The sequence below is a fragment of the Crocodylus siamensis genome, chromosome 5, assembly GCF_052110815.1.
Source record: "Crocodylus siamensis isolate JL-2025a chromosome 5, ASM5211081v1, whole genome shotgun sequence".
Lineage (NCBI taxonomy): Eukaryota > Metazoa > Chordata > Crocodylia > Crocodylidae > Crocodylus > Crocodylus siamensis.
In genome coordinates, this window is record NC_143399.1 from 88,520,228 (window position 1) to 88,534,476 (window position 14,249).

A 14,249-nucleotide genomic window follows, 5' to 3' on the forward strand; every position below is an offset into this window, starting at 1 on the left:
GGGTTGCCTAGAAATGTCAACGGGACAGAACCACATTCCCAAAGTGACTTTCTTGGGGTTTTCCTCTGTTGATACAAATCCTTATATGTATTATAGTGTGTGTTTGTGTGTCTACATGTGAATGCATGCATATGTTCATACACACAATGTGAAATGTATGTAATACATGTATGATACCTAATATGCATTACATGCTATATATATATTGTATAATATTGATATGTTATTTATTATATAGTGTGTATGTGTTTGTATACACAAACACCTATGTGATTTTTCTTGTGGAGGTAGAAATGGCAAGAACAGATGGGATAAATGTATCACACACATGTATATACACATATGACTGCCATGGTTCCCCTACTTTACCTGTGGCAGGCTGGGGTCTGTGTTGTGTCAGGGTTGATGGTAGCCTTATGTAGAGTTTAGATTATGGCTGTTTGGGATGGTTTGGATAGGGGTAATTCTTCCTCAGGCAGGAGGTTGGACTAGATTAGATGATCTCTGGAGGTCCCTTCCAGCTTTAGTTGTCTATGATTTTATACAGATATATACATCACATAATATATACAATCAATCACATTAAGTTCGCTCACATATTTAATAATCACAGCTAATGCCAGTGCTATTCATGATTTATGTAGACAAAACACTTCTGCCTATCTTTTGAGTTAAAAAAAATAAATTCCATACAAACTTAATATATACATTTTATCCACAAATACATACAAACAACTTTGTGTCTGTGCACACACAAGTATGTAAAATACAGGGCATGTATAATACATGTTATGCAGAGAAATGTGCTGTATGTTAATAGTATAGCATAGTAATATGCAATTTATTAAAAGAATAGTGTGTGTGAGTGTGATTTGAGTGTGTGACTGTGTAACTGAATGTGACTGTGTGTGTGTCTGACTGTAAACGTGTGTGTGGCTGCATGTCTATGAGAGTGTGTGTCTGACTATGTGTGTCTGACTGCAAGTGTGTATGACTATATAAGTGTGTCTATGAGAGTATAACTATGTGACTTGAGTCTAGGAGAGAGAGAGTGTGTGTGTGTGTGTGTGTGTGTGTGTGAGACTGTACCTGTAGGTATGTGACTACAGGAATGTATTTGGTAGCTGGTCTGAGACAAAAAAGAAATGCAAAACTCCAGCACTTTTGGTTCAGAGATGATCCTTTATTAGACCAACTAAGAACCTTCTTTCTAAGACCCAACTAACAACTTAGCTGATCTAATAAAAGGGATCATCTCTGAAACACCAGTTCTAGAGTTTTGCATTTCTTGTGTGTATCTAAGAGTGCGTACGTGTGTGTGTCCAGGAATGTGTGTGTGCATGCGTGTCTGTGTCTAGTAGCGTGTGTGTGTGTCCAGAAGTGCGTGTGTGCATGCATGTGTGTGCATGTCTAGTAGTGTGTGTGTGTGTGTGTGTGTGTGTATAGGAGTGTGTCCGTGTCCAGGAGTGTGTATGCATGCATGCCTCTGTGTGTCTAGGAGTGCGTGTGTGTGCATGCATGCCTGTGTGTGTGCAGGAGTGTGACTGAGTGCGACTGAGTGCGTGCGGGTGTGAGTGAGTGTGACTGTGTCTCGGAGTGCGTGCGTGACTGTGCACGTGCGGATGTGAGTGAATGTGCCTGTCTGCACGCTCTCGTGTGACTCCCTCGCGTGGGGGCAGCCGCGGCGGTGGCCGGCGCTGGCCCGGCTCGGCTGCCCGGTTTGCAGGAGTCCCGCGCGCTCACATGGAGGCGCCTCCCCCGGGGCCGCCCCCGCCCAGCGCCTCCCCCCGGCCCGGCTGCCCGGCGGGCGTGGCGGTGGCTGCCGGGCGCGCTCGGGGGACGCGGCGCGCGGAGGGCGCTCCCGCCGCATGGCCGGCCCGGGCTGAGTGCGGCGGCCGCAGCGCCATGGAGAGCCCGGGGCCCGCCGGCCCGCCCGCCGGGTAAGCCCCGCTCGTGCCAGCCCCGCCGCCCATGCTTGCTCGGGAGTCGGCCTGCAGGCCCCCACCTGTCACCAGCCCCGGGGGGCAGGGGCGGCTGCGGGGAGCAGGGGCAGGGAGGGGGTGTGCTCATGTCCAGATTTTAGGGTGAAAAGATGACCGGCTGAAGTGAAGTTACAGAGGAGTTAACGTAAGGGCAGAAGAGCCTGGCGTAACTAATCCAGGGCGAGAGGGGAGGCGAGTGGGCAGAGGTCGTGTCAGGGAGAAATCAATCAAGTGTTCACATTGAGTAGCAGAGAGAGGGAGAGTGAGAGAGTGTGTGTGTGTGTGTGTGTGTGTTTACACAGGTAGGTAGGTTCGTCCACATGCTGCTGAGACCTGAGGAAAAGGGTCTTCCTCAGCTAGCCCTATCCCAGCGACAGAGGACATAAAAGAGATTGCTCCGAGAAATCCTTGCCTCCCGTGTGCTTACACTGGTGAATTTTAAGCTGCTTTGTCTCATTTGAAATTCTTTGGTGTGTAGACTGTAGAGGGTATCCAGGTTGTAGCCACATTGGTCTAGAGGCAAAAGCAATCAAAACTTGTGGCAGAGGCGATATCTTTTAAAGCTTGCAAATACAGACTTCTATTTTTTTGCAAGTGTCTAGTTGGTCTAATAAAAGATATCACCTCTGCCACACGTTTTGATTCCGCTGGTGTGTAGACACACATATAGACAGAGTTGTAAATCTACATGTATCAAATAAATCTCTGTCTAGAGATGAACCCCTCTCCCTCCCCACCAAATTTAGGAGCATGGGGGTCCCCTGCACAACCCTGCACGGAGATTGTCCCAAGAAAACAGCAATGTGGAGAGCCATGGATAGCACTGGCACATAGGTTTTTTGCCCCCATCCCAGTTGCCTCCTCTTCTAACCTGCCCTTGCAGTGGGAAGGACAGTGACACATGGAAGGGTTAGAGGCAGAAAGGTCTATATTCTGGCACAGAGGGGAAAAATCCTGATTCCAGCTGCTGAGGGAGCAGCTCTTTAAGGCTGCAGCCTTCTTTTTCTAGATGGGATTCTGGATATCCTTTAGGACAGGGGCCCGGAGGCCAGATGTGGGCCACCAGGCCATTCTATCTGGCCCGTGGGGCCCCACAAAATTTAGAAAATTAATATATATCTACCCCTGGCTGCCTGTAATGTGGCCCTCGATGGCTTGCCAAAACTCAATATGTGGCCGTCCGCCCAAAATAATTGCCCTCCCCTGCTTTAGGAACACCAAAACCCTTTCTTGTTTTGTCTCACTGTACATGTGCTTTTGTTGCAGTCCCCTTCTTCGAGCTACGTCCTCCCCCCGGCCCTAAGTGATGCAGTTAACTCCCCTACAAGCTGTGTAATACAGACCTGTAATGTTTAAAGAGAATGAATCAATACAAGATATAAAAGTAGTGACAGTGCTAGTCCAAGAACTACAAACAACTCCGTCTACCTGAAGTTGTGGGCAGTCTCTTTACTGGAGTAAAATCTAGGCAAACATTTCAAAGCTGAAGTCTCCTCAATTCACTGCTCAACTTCACAGTATTTTCCACAGCTAGGGTGGAGTGTGTTTGCCCATTATATTTTTACTTTAAAAAGTAATGAAATAAAAAGGAGTAATACAGGTATATGTATCCTAAAACAGAAAAAGAAAAACAGCTCTCTGATTTCTATTTGATTAAAGCACAGTACTGAATGGGGGTAATATTTTTGTTGTTGTTGCTATAAAGTTCTGTTTCTTTAGCTTGCTTACTTGTTTGCTCTTGCCAGTCCTTGGAGTTAGATACTTAGTTTTTGGGTTTGTGCAAGAAGTAATGGATGAAGGAAAATAGCATCAGAGTTAGTTACGCTGCTGTATGTATACAGGCAGCCTGCTGTAAATTGAAGTCAGCTTGTGCTCACAAAAGCTGATGCATCTCTGATTCAATTAGTCTATAAAGTACATCAGCCTGTATAATGTTCACTTACTAGTTTGTTGTTATTGTTGTTAGAAAGCTTAGTTGCATTAAGGATTTTCTTTTTAACAATAACTTCTTCAAATATCTGACAGAATCTCACTGGGCTTTTTAAGCCATGGGTTATGTGCAATCCCATCATTTCTTGGGATTTGATATGTAAACAAAAATTGGTTTTAAAAGTAGCGAGGAAGGGAGCTAGGATGTAAACTTGCATATGTGTTTTGATGAGTAAGGATTGTCTTTAAGTGTGGCTGTGACAGACAGTGTACACTTGAATTGCTGTGCATCAAAACACACAGATTGGATTTGCAAGTGCCCATGATGTGCCCATTTCAAACAGTGCAGCTAACAGAATGCCAGCTGATACACTGAAGTCTCATAAGCCTAGTATTTCTAAATAAAGGCTCAAGTTCTCTGACCAGTTCTGTGTATCAGTAAATAGCCCCTGCCGTCTGAAGCATGTGAGAGAATGCCCCCATGAACGTCAGTGAGTATATTCCAGATTTACAGTAGTATAACTGCGCAGAATTTTGCCTGCAGAGAACTTGTGTTTGGAATATTTTGTATCTGGGTCTAATCCTATACTCTGTCTGAAGTTAGTGGCATAAATCCCACAAATGTCAGTAGGGCAAGCCATTTTTTTCAGTGGTCCTAAGTCTACATGGATTCACGGCAACAGTACAAACCAAATATTGTGGTGCAGACAATATTTGGTTTTGCGCTGCCTGTTAACCTCTGTATTATCCCTTTAATGTCTTGTGTCTGCAAGCAGGATTGAAAGATTTTATCTGTGATCCATGGATTTGGGATCACTGGGGCACTGCAGCAGAAGTCAGCTCAGTAGTGGTCCTAAGTTACTTTCAATTGAACTTTAGGTGACTTTATGCACATACATGCCTTCTATCCATCAGAATTTGCTGGAACAGTAATGAATTTCTAATGTTGATAACCAATACTGGTGGAAATTTAGTTCTTTACTTGCTTTTACCATACCAATTAAATAGGAAATTAGGTAGGGCAAGAGAAATACTGAGAGACTCTTAAGACTGATTTGCTAGTAATACAGGTAATGAACCAGGTTTGTATTTATGAAACTTTTAGGTAGATATGAAGAAAACCCATGAGTTCTTGAGGGCACCTATTTTGTTCATAAAAGGGCTGTCACAAAGTACGTGGATGAAAAAAACGCATTAATCAAGTGTCTGACTTAACTAGTGACTGAGCTGGTTTACAGCTGTAAAAGCAAGAGGTTAAAATGACCTGACCTTGCAATTTTTAACCAAAATTAGGTAGTGTGTTTTGTCTCAATGTAAATCATTAATAGCACTGGTATTGGCTTCTTTTGTTAAATAGGTGAGCAAACTTAATGTATGGTTGGTTCCTGAGTAGAACAGCTTGGCCATGTATTTTTTCCTCCAGATAAATTTAATAGCATTGCTTCTTGGAAAATGTACAGTTAGGAAAATAGTGTTTTGTGGCTTAAGTTACAAGGTCTAAGATTACAGTGTTTTACCAAGTATTTGTTCATTTGTTTTGAAGAACACCTTTAGAATTTTGAATTTATGAATATTATAATTGCTAGTTATGAGACAGATGTTTTGTATAACGGTAATACATTATTTAAATATTCTTTTTCAGAGCCAATTCTGAAACCAAGTAGTAGTACTGGTCTGGGTGAAATTCATTCTTGTGGAAGGAGCCGGCACAAATCTTATGGCCTACTTGAGAACATGTTTGGAGGGGTTGCTTAACTGATCCATAGTTTTGTGCAAGACCCCAAGCCCAATTTTTGGTTCTGCTGTTCCTTAAACATATACATTTAGCATGCAGATAGTATAGTAATAAGCAGAAGCTTGAAAATTTTAGGGCAAATTCTGCCATTGTGGGCACAGATTTGCTTTATTTTACCTTAACAAGGGGTGCATCTACGTTTGCGCTTTACTGGAGAACTTACTAATTAGCTCCACAGTGAAGTGTCACTGTCTACACATGCACTTGTATTAGAGCACAGTCAATTAACTCCTCTGTGGGATAGTACTATCTGAGAGAAGTACTATCCTATGGTGGAGTCATTTAGTGTGCCAAAATGCAAGTGGAGACGGTGATCGGGACTGGCTGGGGCAGGAGGATCCTATAGTGCAGGGGCTGCCTGCCAGTTAGCCCTACACTGTAGCACCCTCGTGCCTGAGCCAACCTCTCCACTACAGATGCTGTCACCTGGAGACCAGGGTGGCCCCCCCCAGGGCTCCCTGCTAGCCCTGGGCTGCTCCACCCTGGCTCGAATTGCTGTAATCCTAGGCGCATGTGTGAACTCTGCATCCAGGAGCAGCTAACTTCAGCATGAACTGCTTTGGAGTTTATTCAGTTGGGGTAATTGCAACTGTAGATGCACCCAGAGAGAAGTAGTGGTCACTAGAAAAGCAGAATTTATTTTTCTCTGTTAATTCATAGCAGCTATTAGAAGCAATAAATAAAGTGGTTTAAAACACTGACAGCAGTCTGGAGCCTGGTCCTGCATATCATTATTTCAGTAGGACCAAGGGAAGGGTTTCCCTGCTGCGCTTTTCAAACATCTTATCAATGAAATCAATGGGAGTTTTGGGTGGTCAAGAAAACAGCGTTCCCTCTAAGCTGCGTGGTGCGCATGGCCATGCAGGCACGCCTGGCAGCGCAGTATAAGCATGCCTGTGCAGCCATGCACACCACACAGCTTAGAGGGAACGCTACAAGACAATCTACACGATGTCATATGTGGAAGCATTGTCATAGAGGTTCCATAGAAATTTAGGTTCATTATGACCTCTAAGGGCCCATTCTTTGTTAACAGTATGGGGGTGCTCAACACTTTCCATTTTCGAGCCCCTGTTGACTTGCTTTTTGATCTTGAATGAACCCTGAGATCCTGATTCAAAAAAGGCACTGGTATTCAGGAAACCATGCGTTTAAGTACATTCTTGAATTAGGGCCTTAATTTTCTGTGCTTCTGTTTTTAAGGTGAAAAATGGAGAAAACACTTCTCTGTCTTTCACAGGTATTTTGACATTTTATGTCTGCGTGTGTCTGTGTGTGTGTGCATGCGCAGAATCACATGCACTGGGAAGATGCTGAAGTACAACAGTAGAAGGACTTTATGGACTTGTCCTCAAGAGCATGCATGCACGTTTTGCGGTGCTTCAAACAATCATTCATTTTGAGGTGCTGCAAATGGCAAGCAGTGCACGCTCACCCATTTGCTATGCTTGCGGTGTGGCTGGGTTTTTTTGTCACTAGGAGATCTGGTATAAAAAAAAAATCACCACTAAAAAAAAACAGTGTGGTGCACTGGGTTTACCACACAAGAAGTCTGTGGTAAACCCAGGAATGCAACCCAGTTTTCCTGAATCCCAGTTCAATGCCTTAACAGAGCTTTTCCTGTAATAGATTTTTGAACTGCTTTCTTGGTTACCTCTAACAAACTTTTTCCTGGTGTGGCACCCTCCATCTTTCACAATACAGTTTTCTTTGGTAGGTTTTTGTTTAGATTTATGTGGAAACCTGCATTACTCATGTTTTTAATGTCCTATGGCAGAGGGCTCTGGAATCGTATTTACTGTCTCAGTCAGTGAGGCCAAGTGCCCAATAAGTTTGGAATTTGAAACAAATTTTAAAACCAGAGTTTCTGGGGAAAAATGAAACATTAAGAACTCTTTGAAATAGTTTGATCTTCAGATAATGAAAATTCCAACTATTATCAAATATCTTCTCTTGTCTTTCAGTATGAATAGCCCTACAGCAAATTACAAGTATTCTCACTTTTAACCTTTAAATGACTAACATCTTAATGTTCTTAATGTAAAATATGTTTCCAGACCTGGGAGGTAGGTTATCCATATGCTAGACTGCCTATCACTAAACAGGTGATCCATATGCTAGACCGGCTGTCAATAAACAGGTGATCCTGTACAACATTAGAAATGAGCCAGAGATTTAGCACATGCCAAAAAATGAGTCAGAAAGATTGCATGGTGGGGGAGTGCCAAGATAACTATGAGAGACAGCATCTGATATCCACTTTTTAGTACTTCTGCACCCAAAATACTGTTTTTCACTGCTACTAATGTGGTACTATTTCACTATTTAATGAGCTTTATAGATCAGTATATTTGTGAAGCATCACAGTTTCAGTTAGAAAAGTGTCTGAAACACAACATGGGGATCGTTGGTTTTTCTCTCACTGGTTGCTTATTCTCTCTCAGATTGACAGATGTTCAAACTGAGAACTAATACTTTCAAGCCCCACAAAAATGCAGTAAGAAGGGGACTGCAGGTGTTCAAGTCTCTTGCCTAGCGAGCTGCACAGTCATCTCAGAGGTGAACTCTCCAGCAGGTACATGATAGAGGCTCCTTGTGTCCTTCTCTCCTCCTCATCCCTAAGGAAGCCTGATGATTAACGGCTTGTGTTTTTCCCTGCTGGGGAAGGGGGCAGGCTATAAATGAGCAGCTGGTGAAAAGGTGGGGTTGGGGGTGGAAACAGGGGCAGGGAGGCACTGGCATTGATTCACGAACAGTACTGGGACTCGGAGAGTGTTCAAGCAGTGTCAAGAATTAGTGTCATGGTTTGAACAGTTGCAGGACTGTTCAGGTTATGGCAGAAGTTTGGAATTAGCTGTACAAAGTGGAACTGCTCCATTAGGACCACTTAAGAGAGATCCTCACTAATGCTGTGGTAGCTGGGACACTTGCCTAGGGTATGGGAGACCCAGGTTCAAGTTCCTGATCTGAATCAGCTGGATTTGGTACTTAAACCAAAGTGTTTCACATCCCAAGTCATTGCCCTAACCTTAGATAATTTATTATTAAGGTGGGGCCTCTCTCTTGTCTCTCCCTTTTCATAATTTTTACTCGGGTCCTGAGGAAACTTGCACTGAAATTGGTGCATTTCCCTGAAAATATCCAATTTCAACCAAAAAATCTTACCAGAAACTTCCTAGCTGTGCACAGACAGAAGGTAAGGCGTCTTGATTTTTCTGACCTGTATGACTGCCGTTGTGCTAATAGCAGTAGTATCTTGTTTTACTCAATAAAGAAGAGGTAAGACGCAAAGTCATTTTTATGTTGTCAGTTTCCTAAGTATAACCATATTGTAAAGTTTAGCAATAAGAACCAATGCGTTAGCACTTAATCGGTCAGATAAGGAATCCTTTATCTAGAAGCTTTAGGACAGCTAAAAAACCACTTAGGATTTCACATTAGCAAGATTGGATTTCTTTAGTTGCGTATTCTGCCTTATCTGTAAATTCTTGTTAACTGAATTACCCTGTATTGTAATGTTCCTGTGAATGTAAGCCCAAAAGTTAGAACCTTCAGGGTTAAACAGCTTACAAAGGGCACTTACAAAGATCAAGTGCATGAAGGGAGGAGGTTTCAGGCTTCCAAAGTGGTCTGTTGGGGCTTTGGGTACACAGCATTTGTTCCTGCTTGGTGAGATTGACTGTTTAAGTCTTGAGCACTGCTTTATTAAATTAAGCCACTGATATTAATAGCAGAACAAAATAAAATAATTTTTGTTATATAGTGTTCTGTTAGGACCTCTTAATTCAATGTAGAGTTTCTGTTAGGCTAAAGGGCAGGCTTCCCCTCACACAACACGGCATGAGCTGACCCTAATTTCTTAGCAGAATTGGAAACTTATTACAATCTGTTCATGGTATGTTGTAGAAAATACAATTATGTGGCCTCTGTAAATATTAATACCTCCATTAATTTCTTGTACATTTTTTTTCCTTAAAGCATTAAATATAAATTATTTTAATTGTCTCTTGGGGCTTTTGAGGGGTTATTATTGGGGGTACAGTAAGTACTTCCTTTCCCTTGTTTCCCCACCTTAATAGGTATCAAAGGAGAAGTTTCTTTAAAAGTGAGAACCACTAAAAAGTACCTTTTAAGAAATGCATATTTCATTTTTGTTCTCATTTCTGCTTTTAGCTGTCTTTTCTGGTTGTGCATTTGGATTGAGATGAGTATTGTGCACAGGCAGCAAAAACACAAAGTAGGTAAACAGAGCAAGGACTACATGGTAGAGTCTATGTTTACTAGGAACCAGACATACATTATCCTTTTCATCACAGTTGTCCCATCATGGTGAACTGAGTCTGCAAAGTCAGTAAATAGCTTCAGCCTAATTTGAAGAAGAAACTGTTTTATTTCTTTCTCCCCAGTTCTCTCCTTGGCAAGGTACAGACATTCAAAAAGCCTGGGTGGAATTGTTCTAAGTTATGCAGTTTTCTGGAAGCGGCATGATTTAGAGTGATAGCGAACAGAACAGACATTTGCCCTTTCGTATGGGGTGCACGTCTTAGACTGGGTTCTGGCATTTTTAAACCAGTCTGTGTACCAAACTTCTGTTTTGTTATAGATATAGAACGGTTTCCGATCAGTTATACTGGTATAAGTTTAATGTCTGTACCTCGCAATGCTGACGATAGAATATCTGGTGCAGCTTTAGACAACCTTCTTAATGAGTAACTTTGTTGGTACTTTTTTATTGAGTAACTTTTTGGCTGCTCATTTATAGCCTGTCCCCTTCCCCAGCAGGTGAAAGCCCAAGCTGTTAATCATCAGGCTCCCTTTGGTGATGAGGGGGAGAGAAGGACACAAGGAATCTCTATCATTCCCTTGCTGGAGAGTTTACTTCTGAGGTGCTTGTTAAATGCAGTCTTTGGTACTGAGCCTATACATTTTATGGGTGCCAGAGAAATTACTCCTGTGTCCCCTGGGAGTGTAGCTCATATTTCAGCATCAGTGTAGTTTCTCTGCTCTAACTGGGCTTGTCATGTTGTTAACATTTGCTTCTCCAAAACACTCTGCAGGGTTCTGATAAGGCTGTTTATACTTAGACATTTTCTCAAATTTAGCTACCAGTGTTTTGCACTAAACTGTTAAAACCCAGCATTCATGTTGTAATGAAAACACAAGTCCATCTAACTAGAAGTCAACAAAAAAAAACCCTTACTAATGAAGTCAAGATTAGGGCCCTTTAGGGATCAAACTAGGTCATTCAGCTACCAGAATTGTAGTCATCCAGAAGAGATTTTACTCCTCCTTCAGTATCTTTGTATTACTCTGCCCAGTGCCTGCTGTCTTCTTATCGGAGGCAGTATTACTCAGGCATCTTTATTTCAGGCTTTGTTTATACTTGGATTCCTGATTATTTTATTTTGTATCAAGCTTGCTTAGCTGGTCATCAGATGGCCTTGTAGAAAGCTGTAACATGCTGTCATAACACTAAATCAGGACACCAAATGGAAATAATTTTGTGACTTGACTATTTCTGGTCCTCTCTGTTTCTGTGTCCATATACCTCTATCTGCCTATCTCCAAGTTGTTTAGGCAGGAAAAGATATTTCTCTTACCTCTCTTTCAAGCCCTTAAGGTGGATCTCCTTGACTCCAAGGCACCCATCTCCATGAGTGTAAGCATTGTTGAAAGATACACATTGGAATCACTTTTTTACTTGAGCCTGCCCTGGATAGGGTGTGTAAAAGGGGCCGTATTCCATTAGGATTCAGCCAGAATTGGGGACAATGATTAGATTTGTTGATTCAGCTCGCTGTTCCTGATTCCATTCCGCCAAGTCTAAAGATTTAATGCTGATTTGGAGAATTAGCAATCTGGCCATAGACACAGCTTTAAATCTTTTTTCTACATACGTCTGGGTACCAGGCGCAGCTCATGAAAGCTGCGATGCTGAGGCGGATGGAGTGTCCCACCAGGGGTGGGGGACCTGCATGCTAGGCAGTGAACCCTGAAGTGGACCAGAAGTAGTTCTAGTCCACTTCTGAGTCAGCTGGAGAGCATGCCGGGGGGGGGCTGTTCCCCCTGGCTCAGCAGTTGTCCATGGGGGGACCCTGGATGCCCCGCTAGACTGAGGAGGCACCAGTCAGTGAGCTGGGGGAGGACCCCAGCGTGCTTCCTGGCGGATCCAGGAGTGGATTGGAAGTGCTTCCGGTCCACTTCTGGGTCTGCTGCCGAGCGCTTTGGGGAGCTCCCCATACTTCTGTGGGACGTTCCATCTGCCCCAGCATTGCAGCACTCACGAGCCGCCTGGTACCTTGAGGTATGTAAAAAAAATATTTAAAGCTGTGACTATCTCTGAATCTTTCCAAATCTCTCTGAATTGAATCGGAACCCTCTGAATCGATTCGGAGAGATTAAAGGATCTCCTGATTCTATTCGGATTCAGAGATTTGACCATTGAATCCGGTCGAATCTTTGCCAAATCTCCGCCAAATCGAATGAGGGACCGAAGCTTCACACAGCCCTACTGGATAGCATCCATCCTATGCTCAGTTGCCCAGGTAGCCACCCTAAACTGGGGGTTTTGTACTGTGGTCATGACAGAAATTAATCTATTGTGGCACCCTCTGAACCTGCTAAGGAAGAACTCCCAAATGATACATAACCAGATTTTTAGTTTAAAAAAAAAACAAAAAAGAAAAAACAGAAAATATGTCTGCTTTAAGCTTGTGAATGCAAAGCTGTCGTAAAAACCAAGCCAACATTCATATTGTAAGACCCACGCAAATCTATCCATTCTAGAAATCGACGAAGTGAATGGCAGCATAAGTAATTTGGGAGCAGAACCTTTAGAACTTAGAAGCTATATCTTACCTTTTATATAGTTAAATGGTAAAAAACATAAATGAGAATCTTAAAAGATTTTTATGTTATACGAATTAATCACAGTGCCAGAACCATGCAATTTGTTGGTGGGTAAACCTTTGCATTACCAAGAAAAATTCCCTTTATCTTATTTCCAATCAAGGTAGACAGGTAAAATTATCTACACTTTCTTTTACTGATTTGTATTGGAACCTAAGTAAAATTTCTTAAACTAAGTGAACTTCCGTTTTACCTGCTTCAAACAAAAAAAGAAAGAAAAGAAAAAGACATCAGAAAATGTTCAAGTATCCATAGATGAAAATTGAATGCTTGCACAGTATTATTTTAATAGATTTCTCTTTTTAAAAAGATATGTCAATATTACAAGATACTAGAAGAATTCTGAGGTTAAAATTAATAATTGTTTATTCAGCTGTGCCCTTTCCATTTCTTTTCTATGGTCTCTTCTTCCGTGCAGAAATATTTGACCAACAAGAGAATTGGTATTTTTGAGTTAGTTACCTCTGAATTTTTCGTTAGAACTATGAATCTTTTCCCTAAACAGAAGCATTTCACGTAACATTGTACAAACAGATTAGCAGGGGCACACGGTCTTGGATGCAATTTTGGGCAATGTTGAGTCTGATACTATGAATCTGTTGGTACTTTTGAGAAAATGAAAGCATGAGTTATTCATCGGTCAGTTCAGTTCAGAATCATAAAACAGGCTTTGAAATACTACATTTTACTGTGCTTTTAACAGTAAAGTGGAATTGACAGATGGTATTATGACCACCTACCTTCAATATTACTGCACTTTGCTTGCAACTGAGAAGCCTGTGTTATTTCCTCTTTCTGCCAGAAAAGTGTGAACGCATGTGCGTGCTTCATAGTCTCAAAGGAGGATCTTGCCATGTCTTTGTAATGCCGGTGAAGTCAGTAGAGCTATTCCTGTGTCACATAGATGTAAGAGAGACCTGCAGTAGATCCTCTGTCTTTCATGTAGTACATGCTAATACTTGTGGTTAAATCACATAACCCACTGGCTCTATTCATTCAAATGAATTTTACTTCTTGATTATTGATGTTATTGTTAGACATCATTTTGTTTGTATTAGTAACCTTTTTGTAAAATATCTTAGCTGTCTCACTGTACTTTTTGTAGTAAACAAAATGTAAACAACAAAGATTAACACTATTCTTCCCTGTCCCCAAACTGTGTGTGCTAGATTTTTGCTGTCTGCACAGTGGTAAAACTAAATGCCTTGGCTCCTATGATGTTTTACAGCAAAATTGCTAACACATGCGAGGTATCTCGCACCTTTTCTGACACTTGAATACATAGTATTTGTTAATAGTCTTTTTAGGATAAAGGAGAGGTTATTTCTGTTCTGACTACTTTTGTTTCCTTCCAACTAGATATTACTAATTTTTTGTTAATGTGTGTAAATTGTTTCCTAGCTTTAAGCAACCTGTAATTAAAAATCATGCTAAATTTATTGCTGTTTATTGTTTATTTTTATATAGTCTCAAATTAGTCAAAGTTATTGTAGATTGAAATGCTACTCCTTGCATTCTTGTGGTTATACCATATTTTTAATAGTGGAAAGTTTCCAGTCCATGACTACTGGAAAATATTGCCTAGCTATAAAACTGTTGTGAGTACAAAACCTGTTTATGTATATACCTTAGGT

At 41.7% G+C, this 14,249-nt stretch overlaps 1 protein-coding gene across 7 annotated transcripts in view; it reads left to right on the forward strand.

The window, feature by feature from the left end:
- The first annotated feature begins 1,711 nt into the window (after positions 1–1,711).
- Positions 1,712–14,249, forward strand: part of COBL (cordon-bleu WH2 repeat protein) — a 255,404-nt gene continuing 242,866 nt past the window's right edge. For 3 of the 7 annotated variants that reach the window (XM_090049646.1, XM_090049647.1, XM_090049649.1), the window contains exon 1: positions 1,715–1,940. In XM_090049646.1, the coding sequence (XP_089905772.1) occupies positions 1,744–1,940 (197 nt within the window). In that variant the 5' untranslated portion in view covers positions 1,715–1,743. Of the gene's footprint in view, positions 1,941–14,249 lie in introns of all 7 variants that reach the window. The other 4 variants (XM_090049648.1, XM_090049650.1, XM_090049651.1 and 1 more) reach the window with 3 other exon arrangements.